Source organism: Condylura cristata, unplaced genomic scaffold (assembly GCF_000260355.1).
Source record: "Condylura cristata isolate star-nosed mole 26May11 unplaced genomic scaffold, ConCri1.0 scaffold00001, whole genome shotgun sequence".
Lineage (NCBI taxonomy): Eukaryota > Metazoa > Chordata > Mammalia > Eulipotyphla > Talpidae > Condylura > Condylura cristata.
This window is the reverse complement of record NW_004567102.1, coordinates 14,677,528-14,696,110: the sequence shown is the minus strand read 5'-3', so window position 1 is coordinate 14,696,110 and position 18,583 is coordinate 14,677,528. Positions and strand designations below refer to the sequence as shown.

At 34.5% G+C, this 18,583-nt stretch overlaps 1 protein-coding gene across 1 annotated transcript; it reads left to right on the top strand.

Annotated features, from left to right (window-relative positions):
- The first annotated feature begins 2,480 nt into the window (after positions 1 to 2,480).
- On the top strand, positions 2,481 to 12,616 carry LOC101622458 (cysteine-rich secretory protein 2). Its single transcript, XM_004673556.1, has 7 exons — positions 2,481 to 2,549; positions 3,769 to 3,885; positions 4,645 to 4,732; positions 8,032 to 8,177; positions 8,624 to 8,721; positions 10,618 to 10,706; positions 12,489 to 12,616. Exons 1-7 carry the CDS (start codon positions 2,481 to 2,483, stop codon positions 12,614 to 12,616), a joined length of 735 nt encoding a protein of 244 aa, XP_004673613.1.
- Positions 12,617 to 18,583: the final 5,967 nt, after the last annotated feature.

Here is an 18,583-nt window from a genome sequence, read left to right as displayed (position 1 = left end):
CCACCAAGGAGGGCCCATCCTTTACATTTCTTATCAGAGTCTCCACCCACACTGATACTTTGTTCCATTTTGCAGGGGCAAAATCTTCACCAGCACGCCCCCCAGGGGACCCCACCTCTAACATTCTTTGTCTTCAGTCCCCTGTTACAGAAGCAGATTTCAAAAGTTTATGGTCTTTATGGGGAGATCAAGTAAAGTGTGGGTGGACAATACTAAGCAGTGAATCAAGTTTTAAGTTTGTGGTGCAGATTGATACTACCTATCTACATTTTTATTTTCATATTCTTTTTCTCCCCTCTTCAAGGAGTATGAAACCCTACAGCATGCTGCTCCTATAGGCACCTTAGGAAAGAACTATGCCATCCTGGTTTTAAGACACCTGCAGGAAAGAGCACAGTATTTTTCCATTAGTAAGTAACGCATAAAAGGAAAATGGCACCAATCTTTTCAACCATGTTTGTTTAAATGTGTGTTTAAAGGAATAAAATATGATCACTATTTCATAAAATATACTATCACCAAAATGTCATTGCTTTTTAAGTTTTTTTTCTGTAAGAAATCTTTTTTATTCAGAACATTTTTATTAAAATGTAATAAAATGAGGTTATTTGTCAAAAATGCTCATATATGGAACAAAGATGATAGTTGGGTGAATAAGGATGGAAGAGGGTCAAGGAATAGGTAACATTGTGATGTGACCTATTATAAATTGTCTAATATATAGTATGCAAATTTTTTTCTCTACATTTCTTCCTACAGATAAAAGCAGTTACTTCATCCTGCTTTGGGAACCAACAGGTGATAATACTCATTTTAGTGTGAACATTTTGTCAAAAAGTTTTATTTTGCTACTAATAAAATAATTTTAATAGATTTATACATGATTCAAAACATTGTAGATAAAATTTTTCTGAGAATGATGTCAAGTTAATTGTATTCCTTATTCTTGTCTATATTTGAAAATTTTCAAGTATGGCTGGTGGTGGTTAGCCATATGGTTCAAAACAGACTAGAATTCTTTTTTTCATGTTAAAAACATTTCCAAGTTAAAAACATTATTTTCAATGTTCATCAAAATTGAAATCGAAGCTAATTTCTGACAATAAAAACTTAACAAGTTAATTAACATTCTAAATTTCAATTTCTTCATCTGTAAAATATTTTCATACCCAATAAGATAACGAGAGTAAAATCAGACATCATAATATACTACACATGCTAATAGATAATCACTCCTTTCCTTTTATGAACACACTATTAAGAGTACAGGAAATACATGGGACAGGTATTGGTTGTCTACTATTTACACATCAGTGAGTTTTGAGAAGTACCACAAATAGCATTTCCTTGCCTCTAAAAAATTGGGGGCATCAGTCTCACACACAGGAAATAAATCAAAATAGTGTTCCTGTAAGTTTTCATCATGAACAATTTCTATGACTAATGGTGGGAAGATGAGTCCTTCCTAAATATGGTCTTTATTATTTCATCTAAAGGGTAAGGAATTTTCTTGTGACACTATAAGAAAGGACAACATGAGGGCCCTTCCTGGTGGTGCAGCTGATTAAAGCATAGCACTGTGAAGTTCTCAGCAGCCACTGCAACATGAGTTCAATCCTCAGCCAGAGAGGTGACTCACATACTATGGCAGACCTCTGCTCCACCCTCTGCTCCCCTCAGCAGTATACTTCATTCAGTCTGCCTGTTCTGCTCCCCAGTCTGTCTATAGTGAATCCTCTCACCCTCCATGCCTCTGCCCATACCCCAGTTCTTGTAGGCATAAATAAATAAACCTTAAAAAAAAAAAAAAAAGAATGGACAACACAATATTTGAGTGTCTTCTAACTTAGGAAAGACGATATTAAACAAACTTTGTATCAAATCATGAATTCAGCAATTTTGAACAGTTTAGATATTCACTAGGCATATTTGGTTTTTTCTGTACTAGAAAAGTTTCAAATATAAACAAGAATGAAAAAGAAAATAAGATTAATTTCTAATTCTTCCATTGGAGAAATAGTCATTAATAAAGTGTTCATTTATTTCTGTGTTATCACAACTCTGGATATGTGATTATGGTCATGTGTAAATATAAGAATATAGCTCCAATTTTCATAAAGAATAGCAAACCGATAGAGAGCACATTAAAAATGAACTTTAAAAAACTGAGATTGAAATACAAACTGGGATGAAAAATCATCGCCAGTTCCATATGTAACTCTGAAGAAATCTGTTTTTCCCACATTTGCTTTTTGATGTGCTTGGGAGCAACAGAACTAGATAGAAGGTTGTATATCCCCTACCAAAAATAAGGTTGATTCTTTTGGTGCTATATGACAATCTTCTCATGTTACAAATTGGGAATCACAATTGCTTTGAGAAAATCAAGGTTATGACATTAGTTTCTCCCTGTTGGTTAGAGGTCCACAGACTATATGTTTCAATGCACATCTTTGTTCTCTTTGACTTACTCCCCAGAAATGGCTTTACTCCCAGTGCTGGTGATTCTCATTGCTGTGCTGTTTCCACCTTTACCTGCAGAAGGAGGGGTAAGATTAAAGCTTCTTTCTAAAGGACCAAATGTTGACATGCATGAATGAAATCATTTTAAACAGATTTTTTAGGAACAATAGGAAATGCCCAGAGATGATGTTTTATACTTTGAGGTGATAGTATTATTAATATCTCATGCTGATCCTTTCTAACCTAGGACTCAGGAGCAGTGCGGAGTTTATAGTACAATGGCATTCATTGTTGGTCCCTGACCTTGGGTATACAAGTTGGGGAGAAATAAAAGTGTAAATATAGAGTGGAGATAAAATGTGGTCAGGATTTGGAGAGTTTTGAAGGAACTCAGTATTGTGGGGATGTGAGAACAATATCCCAAGGCATCAGGAAGATCAACAAAGGGCACTACCTGTTATATTTCTGCTCCAAAATTTTGGTCATATAACATCTTACTCTTGTGGTCATCAAATTGTTTAAACTTTTTGGAAATAATTTACACACCCAAAACCACCTACTTTGACCAACTCCATGCATGCATAAAAATCATTCAAAAATAACACACAACAAAGATCACAGGAAAATAACTGCGCCTGATTTAATGTCTTGTCAGTTATATTTCTGTTACTAAATGAAATAAAGTCAGTAATAGTTCAGTAACTGGATGATTTTCTTCCCTAAATTGCCATAGAGATTCTTTTAATTTTGGAAAATCATTTTATATCTTCTTAAAACTCTATATCCATAGAGTATCCATAGTATCATCTACTCATAGTAAGTAAAATTGTGCACTAGAGTGTTGAATACTCTTGAACTAGAACTAAACATTCTCTAAATACAGACATCATATCAAGTAAATGCTCTTCAAGTCTAAGAGGAATCAGCACTGTTATTCCTCCTGCTGCATGACTAAATGTGAATGAATATGTCCTACTGTTCCTCTTCTGTATCTTTGTAGTTGTAAAATACAATCATTCTTCTCGCACAGAAAAATTGCATTTTATGCCTTCTTGAAACCAAATATTGACATTTGTGATCTGTAGCACTTTTGTTATGCCAGTAATTGCATCTCAATTTCAAAGCTTCCAACCACTTCTTTCCTATTTATCACAGCTTTGGCTTAGATTCATTGTCATTGCTTGACAACTAATATTAGTTTGAACTGAATGCTTTTAAAAGCGGCCTTTGTTTCCTTGAATTAACTTAATTACTCATGCCACTTGTCAGAAATCTTTATAACGATCTCCTTTTTTTTCTCTTTAGAATCCAGCCTTTACTAATTTATTAACCACCCAAACACAAATCCAAAGAGAAATTGTAAATAAGCACAATGAACTAAGAAAATCAGTAGCTCCACCTGCCAGCAATATGCTAAAGATGGTAAGAGGCAATAGTGTAAATGGTGTGGACAAGAGGTGTTATGAGAGGCAGCTGGTACTGGCTTCTCTTAGGAACTCTGTGGCTTACAAACGTCTTTCCCTGTTTTATTATTTCATTTAAGCTGTCCTATGTGGGGAGGGGAATTCTTTTCTTTCTAGTGGTTTAATGATTTGCCAGCTTACAAAGCTATTAAGATGGGAAGGCAGAATTAGAAATCAAATCTTTAGAAGTGAACTATGAAGCTATTGCATTGTTGTTCACAAACTTTTGTAGTCTAAAAGAAACAATCTTTTACCAAAGGATTAGTGCCATTTTGGGCAAATAATAGCACACTTTCTGTGGTTCACACTAGTTCAGAAAAATTAGATGTCTTCCTTATGGACTCAGTGGACTGCAAATGGAATTGTGAATTATGTAAGCCAGCTTATTACTACTTAAATATTAGGATATTTCACAAGTGGATCAGAACTTAGAGTAGCACTATTGTTAAATATCCTAGGTGTGGCAGTTATACTGTCCTAAGTAAATATTGTATTAGTTATTTCTTTTGTTAGATAATCTACCACCTTTGGCCTTCTCATGAAAAAACTGGCAGTGGGGAAGATAAATACACCCTAAAGAAAAGATATTTTAATGTCAATGACATTAAAACATCTGGAGAAGTTTTAAAGTAGTAAAAATCAATCAACCAATCACGTACTTCATAGAAATTGAACCTTTAAACATGTATTTTTTTTTCTTTTTCATTGTGACTTTTAGGAATGGAACAAAGAAGCAACAACAAATGCTCAAAAGTGGGCGAACAAGTGCACTTTACAACACAGTGATCCAGAGGAACGAAAAACCAGTATGTAAATTAGTAAATATTTGTTAGCAAAATAATATTGAACAAAGAAAACATAAAGCGTCATTCTAGTATGTTGCATTGAAAAGACTTACTGAATAAATATTGTTTATACTGCTTTCTTTATGAAACCAAGGTAGCTATACATAGAAGTCATCTGGTGTCAAGTTCAGACTTGTTTCTTATTTACATGCAAGTATTTTCTCAAGCAGGGTTTCAACTGTTCTCAGCTCCCTTATGAGTAAAAAGGTAATGTATCTTTTTTTCCACTTTTAAAGATCAGAAACTAGTACATGGGAGAAATGACTTATCTGAGAATACAGTCTGAAGTAGTAGTGTAGTGTACATTACAAAATTAACCAAACATTCTGATCTCTAACCCATTGTCTTTTTTGTGTGTTATTGTATCGCTTTATGGCTTTTTGAAATCTATTTTTGTTTTATTACAAGTACTGAAATATGTTGACTTCTTCCTAAATTTTGCTCTAAAAATATTTAATCTACTTTAAGGAGGAATTTTTCTTCTTTTTTTTATAACTGAGATTCCATTGGTTTACAATATTATCTATGGTTCGCAGGTAGAAGTCTATGGTTTTCTTCAGATGTATATTACCACACCACACCACACCTAATACCAACACAACAATAATCCTCTACCACAGACCTGTGGGACTCCTCCTCCCTGCTCCCTTTCTTCCTCCTCATGCCTATGATTGTCTTCACTCCACAATCACACTCTAGAATGGCTTCTCTCTTCTACTGATCTTTTTGTATCCTACAACTCCCTCATTTTCTTATTTGAATCTTCAATTTATATTTTCTGTTCATTAGTTATCATGTATTATGTTTGTTTTTGGAATATTGCTATATCACTTTTATTACATGTTAGTGTTCTCTTGTATCACTTTGACTTATTCATCCACATTTCCCTCTATTTAAATAATTTTGTCATGGCAATGTTAAATTCTCTGTTAAGAAGACAAATCTTCTATATCTTTTTTGGTTGGACAGTAAAGTATAGTTCTTTTCTTGAGGTATTGTAGTCCCTTGAGCTTTTAAGCTACTGTGTGTTTTGTCTGCCCATCTTCTGTAGCTTTCCAGTATGTCTTAAATGCTTGGGAATGGGGAAGAAGCACTGAGCGTGGCTCATGTTTCTAACCCTGTGAGCACTCCTCTGTAGAGTTCCACACCTGAGACTGCTATATCTGCACTCACAGTGAGACCTACCAGATAAATGCAGTCCCCAGGGGTGGGGGAGGGAGCAAAGCCCAGCACAATATTCTTGTTCCTTTCACTGGGAATCTGGCTTTCTGGGATCATCCAAGATCCTCTTCACATATTTCTCCCCCATTCAAGAATGTGTACATCCACATTGTCCCTTTCTCCCTACCCTAAAGCCATTGGCTTAGTCACAGTACCATGGTAGTTTTTATGGAAGTCTCCTTCTCCCACCCACAACCTTCAAGCTGCTCTCGCTCTCCACCCACCAGTTGTTCCTTAATGCATCAATCTCCATACACCTTCTGTCAGTCTGTCCACTCTCTGATGTCCAAGAGGTTTTCTTCATTTACCCCAAGTCCTGGAACCTTCTGGATGTGGTATTCTACTGCTTACCTACATGGCCATCCAGGGGAACTCCTCTGATGCTATCTTGGGTCTTCTTTCAATCTTTAGTCTTAAACTTTTTGATTATAGTCAAGTGTTATGTATGACCTATGTGTGAGGCGGAAGAGTTCTGGTATTTACCAATCCAGATCACTATCTCTATTGTCCTCCCTGGCTTAAACTCTACCAAACCAGCCAAGCTCCAAGATAGACAAGAAAAATTCCAGTTCTTGGGGCATGCCTCGTGAAGTGGCACATTATACTCACCTACCTTGGGGAGATATTAAAAGAGGAATTTTCCTTTATGTATTCTTTGTTGAGCTTAGGGAAGGAGCTGTGTTATTTGCCAGTATAAACTGCCATCTCTTCTCCACAGGGCAGTTAGACTATGCCAAAAATAATAAAGCTCCCAGACTGGCAAGAGAGATGTTAGTTCTTTGGATAGCTCTGAAGAAATTGGAGCATTGGACACAATGATCAACTCTTCATTGAGAGCCAGTATATTTCCTGTGTTGGGCCAGGAGGAGTTATGGTATCTACCAACCTAAGCCACCATCTCCATTTTCATCCTGTGCCTGAACATAAGTTCCAAGACTAACAGGACAGGAATCAATCCTCTGGACAGTCCCTTTAGAAGGCTGGGTTGCTGGGCACATGATCCAGGTTCCCTGGAAGCCTAAGGTTCTTGTCCTGATCATATGGCTCTGTGCCTGTTAGAAGGTATTGTCCCAATTTTGCTCAAGCTTCAGAGAACATGGTTCCATATTTTTTTTTTTTTAGAGACCAGTAAGTTCAATTAGTTTTTTGGTTTCTCACAAGGATAATTTTATGAATTTTTTTTTTTTTTTTGCTGAATCAGTATATATGTTGGGAAAGGGAAGTCCAGGATCTCCTACTCACTATGTCACTGATGTCACCTTCTACAAGAGCATTTTTGTCTAATTCTCTGAAGAGGATTAGGCCTTGTGGCATTCTGATTTATTGAACTAAGTTTATATCAATTTTGAAAAGATCCAAAAGCCTTAAAAACTGCCATTCCTCTTGAAGTCAGAGTAGCCTCTTGGAGTTACTAAAAGATTGCCTGTAAAATTTTCTTAACCAAAATTCTCACAAAATCAAAATAACACTCATTTAGTCAAGGATATATATGTGAAAATCTCTGGTAAGATGGGAATGAGGATGAGAGAGAGAAAAGTTGGTCACTGCCTTTTGCAAGCTTATCACACAAAACCAAGAACACATGAGGCATTATAGACATGAAGACTTTAGTATGAAATAGAATACATCTTGGACAATTTGAATACAAGAATATTTTTATTAAATATAAAATATTGGATTTATTGACCCTCATACATGTTAAATTAGAAGATGGAAGACAGCTGGTGTGCTTTCTCTGAAGGTGGTAATGTTATTCTTGTGGTCTGGTAACTTCTGGAATAATAATTTTTGATGAGTAAGTTTTCATCCTACTTAAAATTTTGCATGTTGAGTCTTCTCTCCATGTGCTAAACAGATCTGTTTTCTATTCCATTTTATAACTGATGAAGAATAATGGAAGCATCTTTTTTTTATAATTTTTATATTTTAATTAAATATGGGCAGGCATGGAAACAGCACCATCCTTTTATTCATATAGTTGATTTCTTTTGTTTTGCAAGCTTTATTGCTTTTGTTATGAATAATCTGTTTCTTCCTAGATACAAAATGTGGTGAGAATCTCTATATGTCAAGTGACCCTACTTCTTGGTCAGATGCAATCCAAAGCTGGTACGATGAGAGTAACAATTTCATATATGGCACAGGACCAAAGAGTTCCAGTGATATCGTTGGACATTATACTCAAGTAAGGAGCGCAGGCAACAGAGGAAAGTACTTTTGCCATTGATGCTCTAATTATAAAAAAGCTTCAAATAAATTATGAGCAGCTCCAGTGTTTAAACTGTAGAAAGAGCCTGATTAGGTATTAGTTCTGGCATTTGCCTTGCCTTCCAGTGCATTGCCTTGGGCCTCTGTACTTAATCTAAAGCTGTCATTTATTCCTAACTCCTATAAAATGCTTGGTAGGGAAGTGCACTCTGTACTTTTTTAACTTTATAAAATGGGTAAAATTGTGGATACTTACGAAGCAGTAGTATTTTAAAAATTTGTGAGTTTATTTCAATTAATTAATTAAACATAAGATAGATGACTGAAAATAAAATGGAAATATTTGTTTTACTTTTCCATTTCTACATTTAAAAAATACCCTGTTCTTTTATGTGCTCTCACACATGCCTTTTGCTTCCATAGCTTGTTTGGTATTCATCTTACCGTGTTGGATGTGGAATTGCCTATTGTCCCAATCAGGCAGATCTGAAATACTACTACGTTTGCCACTATTGTCCAGCGTAAGTGTATACTTGACAGTTTATCTGATAAGTCCATCTGCAATTTAATATTTTAAGTTTCCCATTTATTAAGCAAATCAGAATAGAAAGCATATTTAATATGAGATGTCATCAGAGAAGAGGCCAAACTGTTCCAGATATAAAATCTAAAATTCCCTTTCCCCATTTATAAATAAATGCCTTTTCTTAGCACCTACAGCTCCAGGATAGTCCCTGTGCATTTCTCTAGATTTGGTATCATCACTTCTCACTAAGTTAATATTGTAGGTGGCTGGTAACTGTTAAACAAGAGAGTGGCCAATGTGGTATAGCCTGTTGTGATTTTAGCCCTTCCTGTTGACATATCCCTATTCCTACTTACCTGAAAAACCAACGATATCATTAGCATTAGAAATGATTCACGCTTGAGTCTCAAACAGAGTATATGTACAGGTAACATTGTAAGCCTTTGTTTCTTAGAATTTTTCACAAAAAATAAAAATATAATGAAGTATTCCTTATGGCCTTTATGTATAGCATGAAATGTGCTATTTCTTCAACCAATATGTTTAAAGGTATTCACAATAAGTCCTATGAAAATGTCAAAGATCTAATATCAGTACATGTTAGCCTCAATTGCTTTTAATGTTTAATTCCTTACCATCGGAGGCAGGAGGGCTTCCATAACTGACCTTCCTGCAGGATGTATTTTGAGATAATCCAAGTAAATGAATCTCCAATTTAAGAAGGTTGGCCTCTAAAGTCATTTTCCTAAAAGCTCATATGAGGGTTTAATGGAAAGAATTAAGGGATCCTACATAGTCACAATTTATCCTGCCTACCTATGAGACGAACCAAGCATATAAAGTAATAATAAATCTAAATAAGGAGGTAAAGTAGGAATATAGAACACCTTTATAAGTATTTCACAATTATTGCAAGAATTCACACACACTCACATAATATGCTATGCACAAGATTGATTCAAATGCATTGCCACAGGCCTCTTGACAAAATTTGCACTCCTATGTTTTTTTTTTAATAAATTAAGTGACTAATAGGATACTGATTATTCATGAATTACAAGCTAGACCCTGTGAGGTGACTATATCCTAATATTGTTACTTATCCATTTCTTAAAAATAATCCTTTTTGTATAAACTTGAAAATCTGTCACATACCACTTCTTTAAACTTAAAAATTTTCCAACTTTCTTACCACAAACAAAAACATTAATTACAAAAATTCACTAGCACCATCTAGATGTCAAAAATGTATATTTAGGGGCTTTACTTTCTCTAGTTCATATAAGAACAATAATTTTTTTTAATATCTTTCAAATATGATCCAATATTGTAAAATTCAGTATTCATTTCCATACTGCAAACTTCACCCCCACCCCATCTCTCCTGTCTCTAGCAGACATGTAAAACATACATTAGTCAGCACATTTACCAATTTGCCAATTTGACCTAGTCTATTGGAAAATGAAGAGACTGGAATTGTCCCAACATTTATTTACTCATTCATTTATTCTAATAAAGTACCATTGTCTTACATTCTTGCTCGTTGTTGTTTTTTTGTTTGTTTGTTTGTTTGTTTGTTTTTTTTTGGTATTTTACATTCTTTGCTCATTTTTCCACCACCTCCTCTTCCTTATGCCCTCTCCTCCTGGATGCCTCATATCTATAGTCTGACTTTGAGGATTAGTTTCTCAATTTGCAGAATTATAGTCAAGGAGAGGGATCAGTGTATAACAGATTTAATTTGGCCTTTATCTGAATCACACATTAGGACTACAATTTTTCATTTTATTAACTAATTGAATAACTATATTGGTGACGTAACTGCTTTTAGTGTACATTTTAAACAACAAGGTAAAAAAATAAAGTTAACATTGTATATTTTAAATTCCAGTGGTAATATTCTGAGCAAAAAGAATACACCTTACCAACAAGGAGAACCTTGTTCCAGCTGCCCTGATAATTGTGACAATGGACTATGTAGTAAGTTGGTGATCATCTTCCCTTTAGAATAAAGAGTTAATATCTTTTCTTTTTATAAATTTAGAACTAGCCAAAAATAGCCAATATAATAACCAATATAAAGCCTTTATATCAAAGACAGAAAGATAGTAATCTTACATGCAGCAAAGTATGTAAGTAAAAATGTATAAGTGGGTAAGTAAACATTTCACATTCTTCAGTAACTTACAGTTTCTTTGTAATGGAAAGAATGTAATTTTTCCTATTAATATCAAATATCCATGGTTCTGATAAATAGCTCATTTCACCAATGCTAAATTTGTAACAAAACTTTTTTTTTTTTTAAAGAATCAGAATGTATAAATCTAAGGATGTGAGACTACATTATTGCTTAATCTTTACGATTCTAGTCTAGGATAATTCTAGAGAATTCATCATGTTGAATGCTAACTTTTTTTCTATAGTATAATTGAAATCATATTTAGCTTCATAATTACTTGCACTGTAGTTGGATAGTTTTGTGCATAATTTCAATGATAAAATCCAATCTTTATCAATATTAACTCAGAGAACCTACATATTGTTCAAAAAGAGAAAATCAAGTGACTTGACCATAATTCCCTAAGATGTTAGGAATAGAAGTAAAATTAGCTGTTGATATTTTATAGATGATACTTTTATTAAAATTATTAATACAGCTTGCACAGCTTGACCCATTCATTGAGGTAAATGTCAAATGTATTTACCTTAAATTAACATTTTTTTTTCTGACTGAATTTAGCTTAGATTGTTGATGACACCAAAGGTATGACTCAAGGAAGAAAAAGTTGAAAAAGTATTCTCTATTGAATGTTGTTTGCAAGAAAGTTTGGAATTTATTAGCAAGAAAGAGTTAATTGAAAATTTTTAAACAAAAGAGTGATAAAGTCAGAATCATATTTAAAGAAAGTTGTCTAGTAATGACCTGGAGGAACAGTTGCTAGAAAACTGTGGAAAATGGGAATTTAAAAAAAATCATGTCTTTAATGTATTCTGGCAAAATAAATGAAGAAAAGGTGAAAATATGTAGAGAGGCAGGATTTGTTACCTGTGCTGGTCAGAAGTAGAAAAGCTACTAAGATTGATTCACTACCCGGCCTAAAATATTGAATAGTCAGAGCATTCTTTTACTGAGACTTGGGAAGGGTAGAATAATTACTCATTGATGGTCAGGCTTGTGGGTAGCCTGATGAGTGTAGATTGATCTGTTGAGCTTGGGGCCCAAGGAGGGCATCCAAGAAGAAATATTAAAAGGAATAGAAGCATATTGTCTTTTTTTACATCATTATCTTCCACAGATAAAATTTTCTCCAAAAAGAAAATATTGTAGACTAATTCTTTGCTGTCCATGATAGAAATATTGTCTATCAGTAGATGTCTTAAAACTAGGCGTTAGCCACATATGACCATTGAACATTTGAAGTATCTCTAGTAAAATTAAAAATTAAAATGATTTTACATTATTACATGTGGCTAGTAATTCCCATTTTAGAATCTGCATTTTTGGATTTATTTATAGTCTTTTAGTCTTTGCTAAAGAAGAAAAGTAGGTCAATTTGTTTAAAATCATATCACCAAAATAGGGTAGATTAATCAGTGAACTCAACTAAGATACCTTATATTTCCCTCAAGACCAAAGACCTATTATAGCGTAAATGTCATTGACTTATTTGTCCAATCTTAACCCCTATTATACTTTGAATGTGTAGATTGTTTTGTACTAAGAAAAATGATAATTACGTAGCTAATCTGTTTTTGTTACAGCCAATAATTGTGAGTATGAAGATCTCCTTAGCAACTGTAGTTCCTTGAAGAAAACAGCTGGTTGTGAACATGACCTGCTCAAGCAAAAGTGCAAGGCCACTTGTCTATGTGAAAACAAAATTTACTGAAATGACTAATGTCCGTTGAGTAGACCTAGGCAGAAAAAGACTGCATCATTGAATTGATGAATGCCAAAGGTGGAATTGTAGGTGTATTAGTGACAAATCTGATTATAAAAAGGAATGCATCTTTTTTCCCTTGGGTCCTTATGGGATCCCTTTCATACAAGGATTTATGAAAACAGCATGGCATATGATGACAACTTTAGGCTTTGACATAAATTTGGTACTTTAAGCTTACTGAATTAGAAAAGTTGAGGACTTTGAAATGTACATAACCATAAGACTTAGGTCACTAAAACTTTTGACAAAAGTGAAGAATTATGTGATTCCTGAAGCTACACACCAAAAAAAGAAATTATAACACCATTTTCACTCCAACTACACCATTTTCACCTGTATAAAGAATAAACTAGAATACTGACATCTCTTTTTGTTGCATGGCCTCCTTTTTTAAACAAAAGCACTTGACTCAAAACAACTTATTTTAAGAATCACATGTATACAATTCTTGTGCAATAATTTATAATTAACCTCAATGAGATAAATGATCAGACATAGCAAAGTTTCCAAAATGTTTACCTATAAAATTAAATTTCAACCAAAAACCGAATCAGTTCAACTCTTAGTTGCTTTTTGCTTTTTGACATTTTGAGCCCTCCTCATTAGTTTAGCTGTAGATTTAAGAAAGGGTATTATCTTACAATATACACAAATGTAACTATCAAGGACAAAAAATAAGAGCAAAATTATATTCTACCACTGATAAATCTTTGTTTATAGTCTCATTTAAAATTGTTAACAGGACCCTCCCTGATGGTGCAGCGGGTTAAAGCGCAGCTCTAAAAAGCTAAAGCCACTTCAGCTTGAGTTCAATCCCCACCTCTGAGGTGACCCACATGGCGTGGCAGACCTCTCCTGACACACCCGCTGCTCCCTTCAGCAGTGTACTTCATCAGTCAGCCTGTTCTGCTCCACATTCTGTCTCTGGTGAAACCTCTTGCTGTCCCTGCACCTCTGGCGTGTACCCTAGTTCTGTACGCATAAATAAATAAATCTTTAGAAATAAAATAAAATAAATGGATAACAGCAGGTTGAAACAGACCAATCTAATGTTTGAGAAATTATACACTAAATCTTTTTCAAAATAAGGAGGTATAAGTTGACATATACAGTGGAGAAAAATCTTTTATAATATCTGATGCTTTCTCCAGGTAGGTAGTATCAAAACTGAGTTGAATTGTAGGACATCCCCCTGGTATCCAAGAATTGTGTGAAAAACAATCCCTCCCTTTCCCAGTGGATTTGGGTACAGAATACTTAACCTCACTCAAATGTTGATAATCTTTTAAAACATTCCCTGATCTCTCTATCTCTGTTTCTCTTATTGTCTGTCAATCATACATATATACACACACAAATGCATCTCTCACTCTCTTGTCTTGTACCTACTTCTGTAACTATTACTGCTAGAATTATATTTAAAGCTTGTGTTCATTATCTTCACTTCCCACACAACTAAAGCATTGTCAGGATAGCACCTCTATTGTATTCACTATTTTTATCCCTAGTCCCATGAATATAGCATTAATGGAGTCGAAAGCATAATTTTAATATTATAACCCAAAAATTGTCATTCTATTTCACTAAATAGAGTAAGAATATTATACTATTATTGATATTAATAAGATATAAGATCATTTTTATGTTTATTATAGTATTTTTATAACTAGAGATAGTTAACCAAGGTTAACTTCACTAGTAATAAGACATCAGGAATATGCAGGAAGAGCAAAATGATAAACACTAAACTTAATATCCTCACCTCAATAATGATATAGTGGGAATGAATGAATAGATACTCCCTTTTACTTTATATAGATACTCCCTTTTACTTTATGATATACATCATTTAAAAAGAACAAATTTGTTCATAACTTCTCACAAGTTAAAATTGTGTATAACTACATACCTATGTATTTATAGACACATATATACGTATATATGTGTTTGAATATATATGCATCTATAAATATATATAGACATGTATATATATGCTTATAAAACTGTTCGCCTTTCTATAAAGATTAACACAGGATGTGGGTAATACCTGAAAGATTTAATACAAGAACACTGAACTGACTAGCCAAAGAAAAAGAATAGTTTCCAAGTCAGGAAGACTTGCATTTTAATTTGGGTGCTGGAATTTTTAAAACCTATTAAACTTTGGAAGTGATTTGGTTTCTTGGATGTCCCCTTTGTAGGATAACAATATTAAATGAACCTACCTTGCTTAACTCTTTTTAAGGATTATAAATTAGCACACGTATAAAGCCTGAGGATATCAGATGCTAATTAATATTAAAAATGCCACACTTACTCTAAAGACACTTCAGTGTCTAAAATTCAACAAGCTGAGGCACATTGATAAGAGCAAAGATAAATGTGGTGGGGAAAGAGATCAGGTTCTGGAAGGAAAAATAAGTAAAGGTCTGTCATGCTTTCTGGAAGCTCCCCTGCTCCATCCTTATCTTAGAAATGCAGCTTGCTCCAGACCAGGCCTGGTGTGCATGACTTCCCTTTCTTTTAACCGCCAGGACACTGATCAGGCGGGATCTCATGGAGCTCAGATGCCAGTTTGCTCCTTGTATCTTTTTTTAAATTTTGTGCATTGGGTAGTAGCTACACTACTGCAGTCTTTTTAGTGAAGTTATGAAGACAATTTATGGGACATAGCCCTTTTTTATTCACTTATAAAATGTTTTTTAAAGTAACAGAGGCTGTAATAAGAGCTTTTTTCCTACAGCCATTGTTTACGTTGATGTTAAGTGACACCTTTTTATTTGCATAGTTTGGCAGGTTCCCTGTTCTCTATATTTGGGTTGAAGGAAGAGGGTATGACTATAAGTCAAAGCAAATATTAAGAATATAAACTTTCCTCAGTGGAGTTATACAAGGACAATTTCTAAAATGATTGCTAGAAGACAAATATCTGCTGTACATCTGAGTTGTGATTTGGAATGGTTTGAGGTTTCAGGACTGGGAAGAGGTAAAGGGGTGCTTTTCGCTTAAATATCTCTAAGTTTCCACTTTTAATTAGCTTTCTGACTCCTGTGACTTCAATACTTTCACCACAATTTTCTGCTTTTCCAGAAGAAAAGCACACTCAATCCTGTCATGGACCCTGTAGCATATACCGTATGTCTGGCAGACATACACATTTTCATCTTTGAGTCTTATAAGAACTTCAGGTCTCATAGTGAACTCCTCAAAGTCAGCCTGGACATACACTGAACACAGATTTTGGTGCTGTACTAAACTTCTTGGTAAAAAGTTATATGCCTAGTTTGGGCACAGGCTGTATTGGAGGGTAGCTCACAACCATATGTCAAAACAGTGTGGCCCATTCTGAGTCACTCCAGACACCAACCTAGAAGATAAGTAGTACTTTCTTGAATGTTCTTTGTACATTTATCTCATTTGTGGAATTATTTCTGGTAGCTGTGACAAACATCCATTCTGAAATGTATTTAGATCTAAATACTAAGGTCTTCAGTCAGAAAATCTTTCAGGCTCTGAGCTAAGATTGCTAGTTTTATTGTGTATAAGAATATGAGAAAGCTCTGTCTTCCTAACTACCCTGTAGATGTAAAATAATGTTAACAGGAATTTGTGTTTTAGGACCTTGTAGTGTTAAGGACACAAGATAGAAATATCTTTGCTTCTCCTGATTAAATTTTACATTTTACACCTTTTTAAAAATTAGTCCATGGTTTAAGAAGATGAGTAAGTAGTTCAAAGGGCAAAATAATTAACAATAATTCATTTTTGTCAATTTTTTATTAAAGATATAATTCATTTTTGATAATACAGTGTAGAATAAATATTTTTAGACATTTAAACTTCTCTCCCTCTTTACCTGTAACCAGGGCTAACTGCACTAGTAACCATATACATATATGTTCTGCATTCCCTACAGATAAGATAGGATGAGAAGAGCATTTCACCTTTTTGGCATTTGGCCTTAAATCTATAACCCCAGGTTTATCATGAGAAAAATATCAGGCAAACCTAAATTGAGGGAAATTCTGCAAAGTGCCTGACCAGTGTCCCTCAAAAACTTTGAGTCATGAAAGGCAAGAAAAGACTGAGAACCCATTGTAGATTATAGGATATTACTAAAAATCATGATGAATAGATAAAATTATGAGATTCTGGGTGAAAGCTTGGAACAGAAAAGGGCACTTGTTAAAAAGTCTGGAGTTTCAGGCCCTCCCTGGTGGCACAGAGGGTTAAAGCACAACAAGCTAAAGCCACTTCAGCATGAGTTTGATCCCTGGCCAGGGAGGTGATCCACATGGCGTGGCAGACCTCTCCTGAGAAGCCCACTGCTCCCCTTAGCAGTGTACTTTGTCGTTCTGCCTGTTCCCCACTCTTTCTCTGATGAATCCTCTCACCGCCCCTGCACCTCTGGCCTATATCCCAGATCTGGATGCATAAATAATTAAATCTTAAAAAAAAAAAAATTCTGGAGTTTCATTAGTAGCATTATTCCCATGCTAGATAATCTGGTTTTAATCACTGCACTATGATTATGTCCGTTGTTGACATTAGAAGTAACTTACACAGTACTACATAGTACTACTCAATTTATTATTCAATGAGTTTTTAATGGCGTCTTTTGGACTTTTCATGTATATAATTATGCCATCTGCAAATAAAGTCGGTTGTATTGTGAGTACATTTACAGTATGAAGGAAAATACTACTGTGGTAATTTTGAATTGCTTCATCTCTCATTTACACGTGACAAATTTGCAAAGAAAGAAAATTATAAGCCACATCTTTTCTTTAGGGCTAAAAATACATCCTCTAACATATTTGTGTGCTCATTTTATTTACATTTGAATAAAGTAAGCTTTCAACAAAAAACTGATCCTAAAAAAAACAAAACCAATTTTTAAAAAAATATTTATTTATGCATGAAAAACTGGGGTATAGGCCAGAGGTATAGGAGAAGTGAGAGGTTTCACCAGAGACAGAGTGGGGAGCAGAACAAGTAGACTGGTTATGTACACTACTGAGGGGAGCAGTGGGAGGATCAGGAGAGGTCTGCCGCACCATGTGGGTCACCTCTAGGGCTCGGGTTCCAACTCATGCTGAAGTGGCTTTAGCTTCTTAGTATTCTGTTTTAACCCACTGTGCCACCATGGAAGCCCCAACAAAACCAATTTTTTGAGTAGTCAATAAATTCCCCTTTCCATGGTCTGCTATTCAACATCTAGTATCTTTAGTTTTGTGTAAAATACCCTTCACAAACCTTCATCCAAATCATTCCCTTTCTCTTTCCCCTTCTCTCTGACACTCCAGCTTTATTTAACTACTTTCTGTTCTTCAAGATTCCTTGTTCTTGCAACCCTTATGCTATTCCCTTGTCTGTCAGTATTATTTTGTATGCTGTGTTCTTGGCCCACCACAAAATGCCTTATTATCCTAATTATATTTCATAATACTTTTATAAATATTATTATAGTTTTTACCTAATCATACTTCTACTTCTGCCTTCCTAACTAGGTTCTTAGTTTCCTCAAGAAATTTGAGGAATTTATTTTATAACGTGTTTAATTTTGTGTCTCCTCAGTGTCTGTCATATGGTAAGTACTCAAGTAATGTTTAATTAACTAAATTAAATAGGGTTCCAGATGCTTTTTTTGTAATAGATCTCTTTTATCACACAGATTCTTTAAATCCATATTGTATATTTTTAAAACAGTCTTTAGAATAACAATTCAGTTACAGAATAAAACTCTCCCCAATGGGTGGGACATTTTCACCAGTATGGCCCTTTTTTTTTTCTTGTGATATCACTGGAGTGCCTTGAATATGCACCATAATTCCACACAGAGCAGTCCCTCAGTTCTTATCAACCTTCACACAGCCTGTGAAGCCCTTAGTAGCTCTGTCCATTACCACAAAC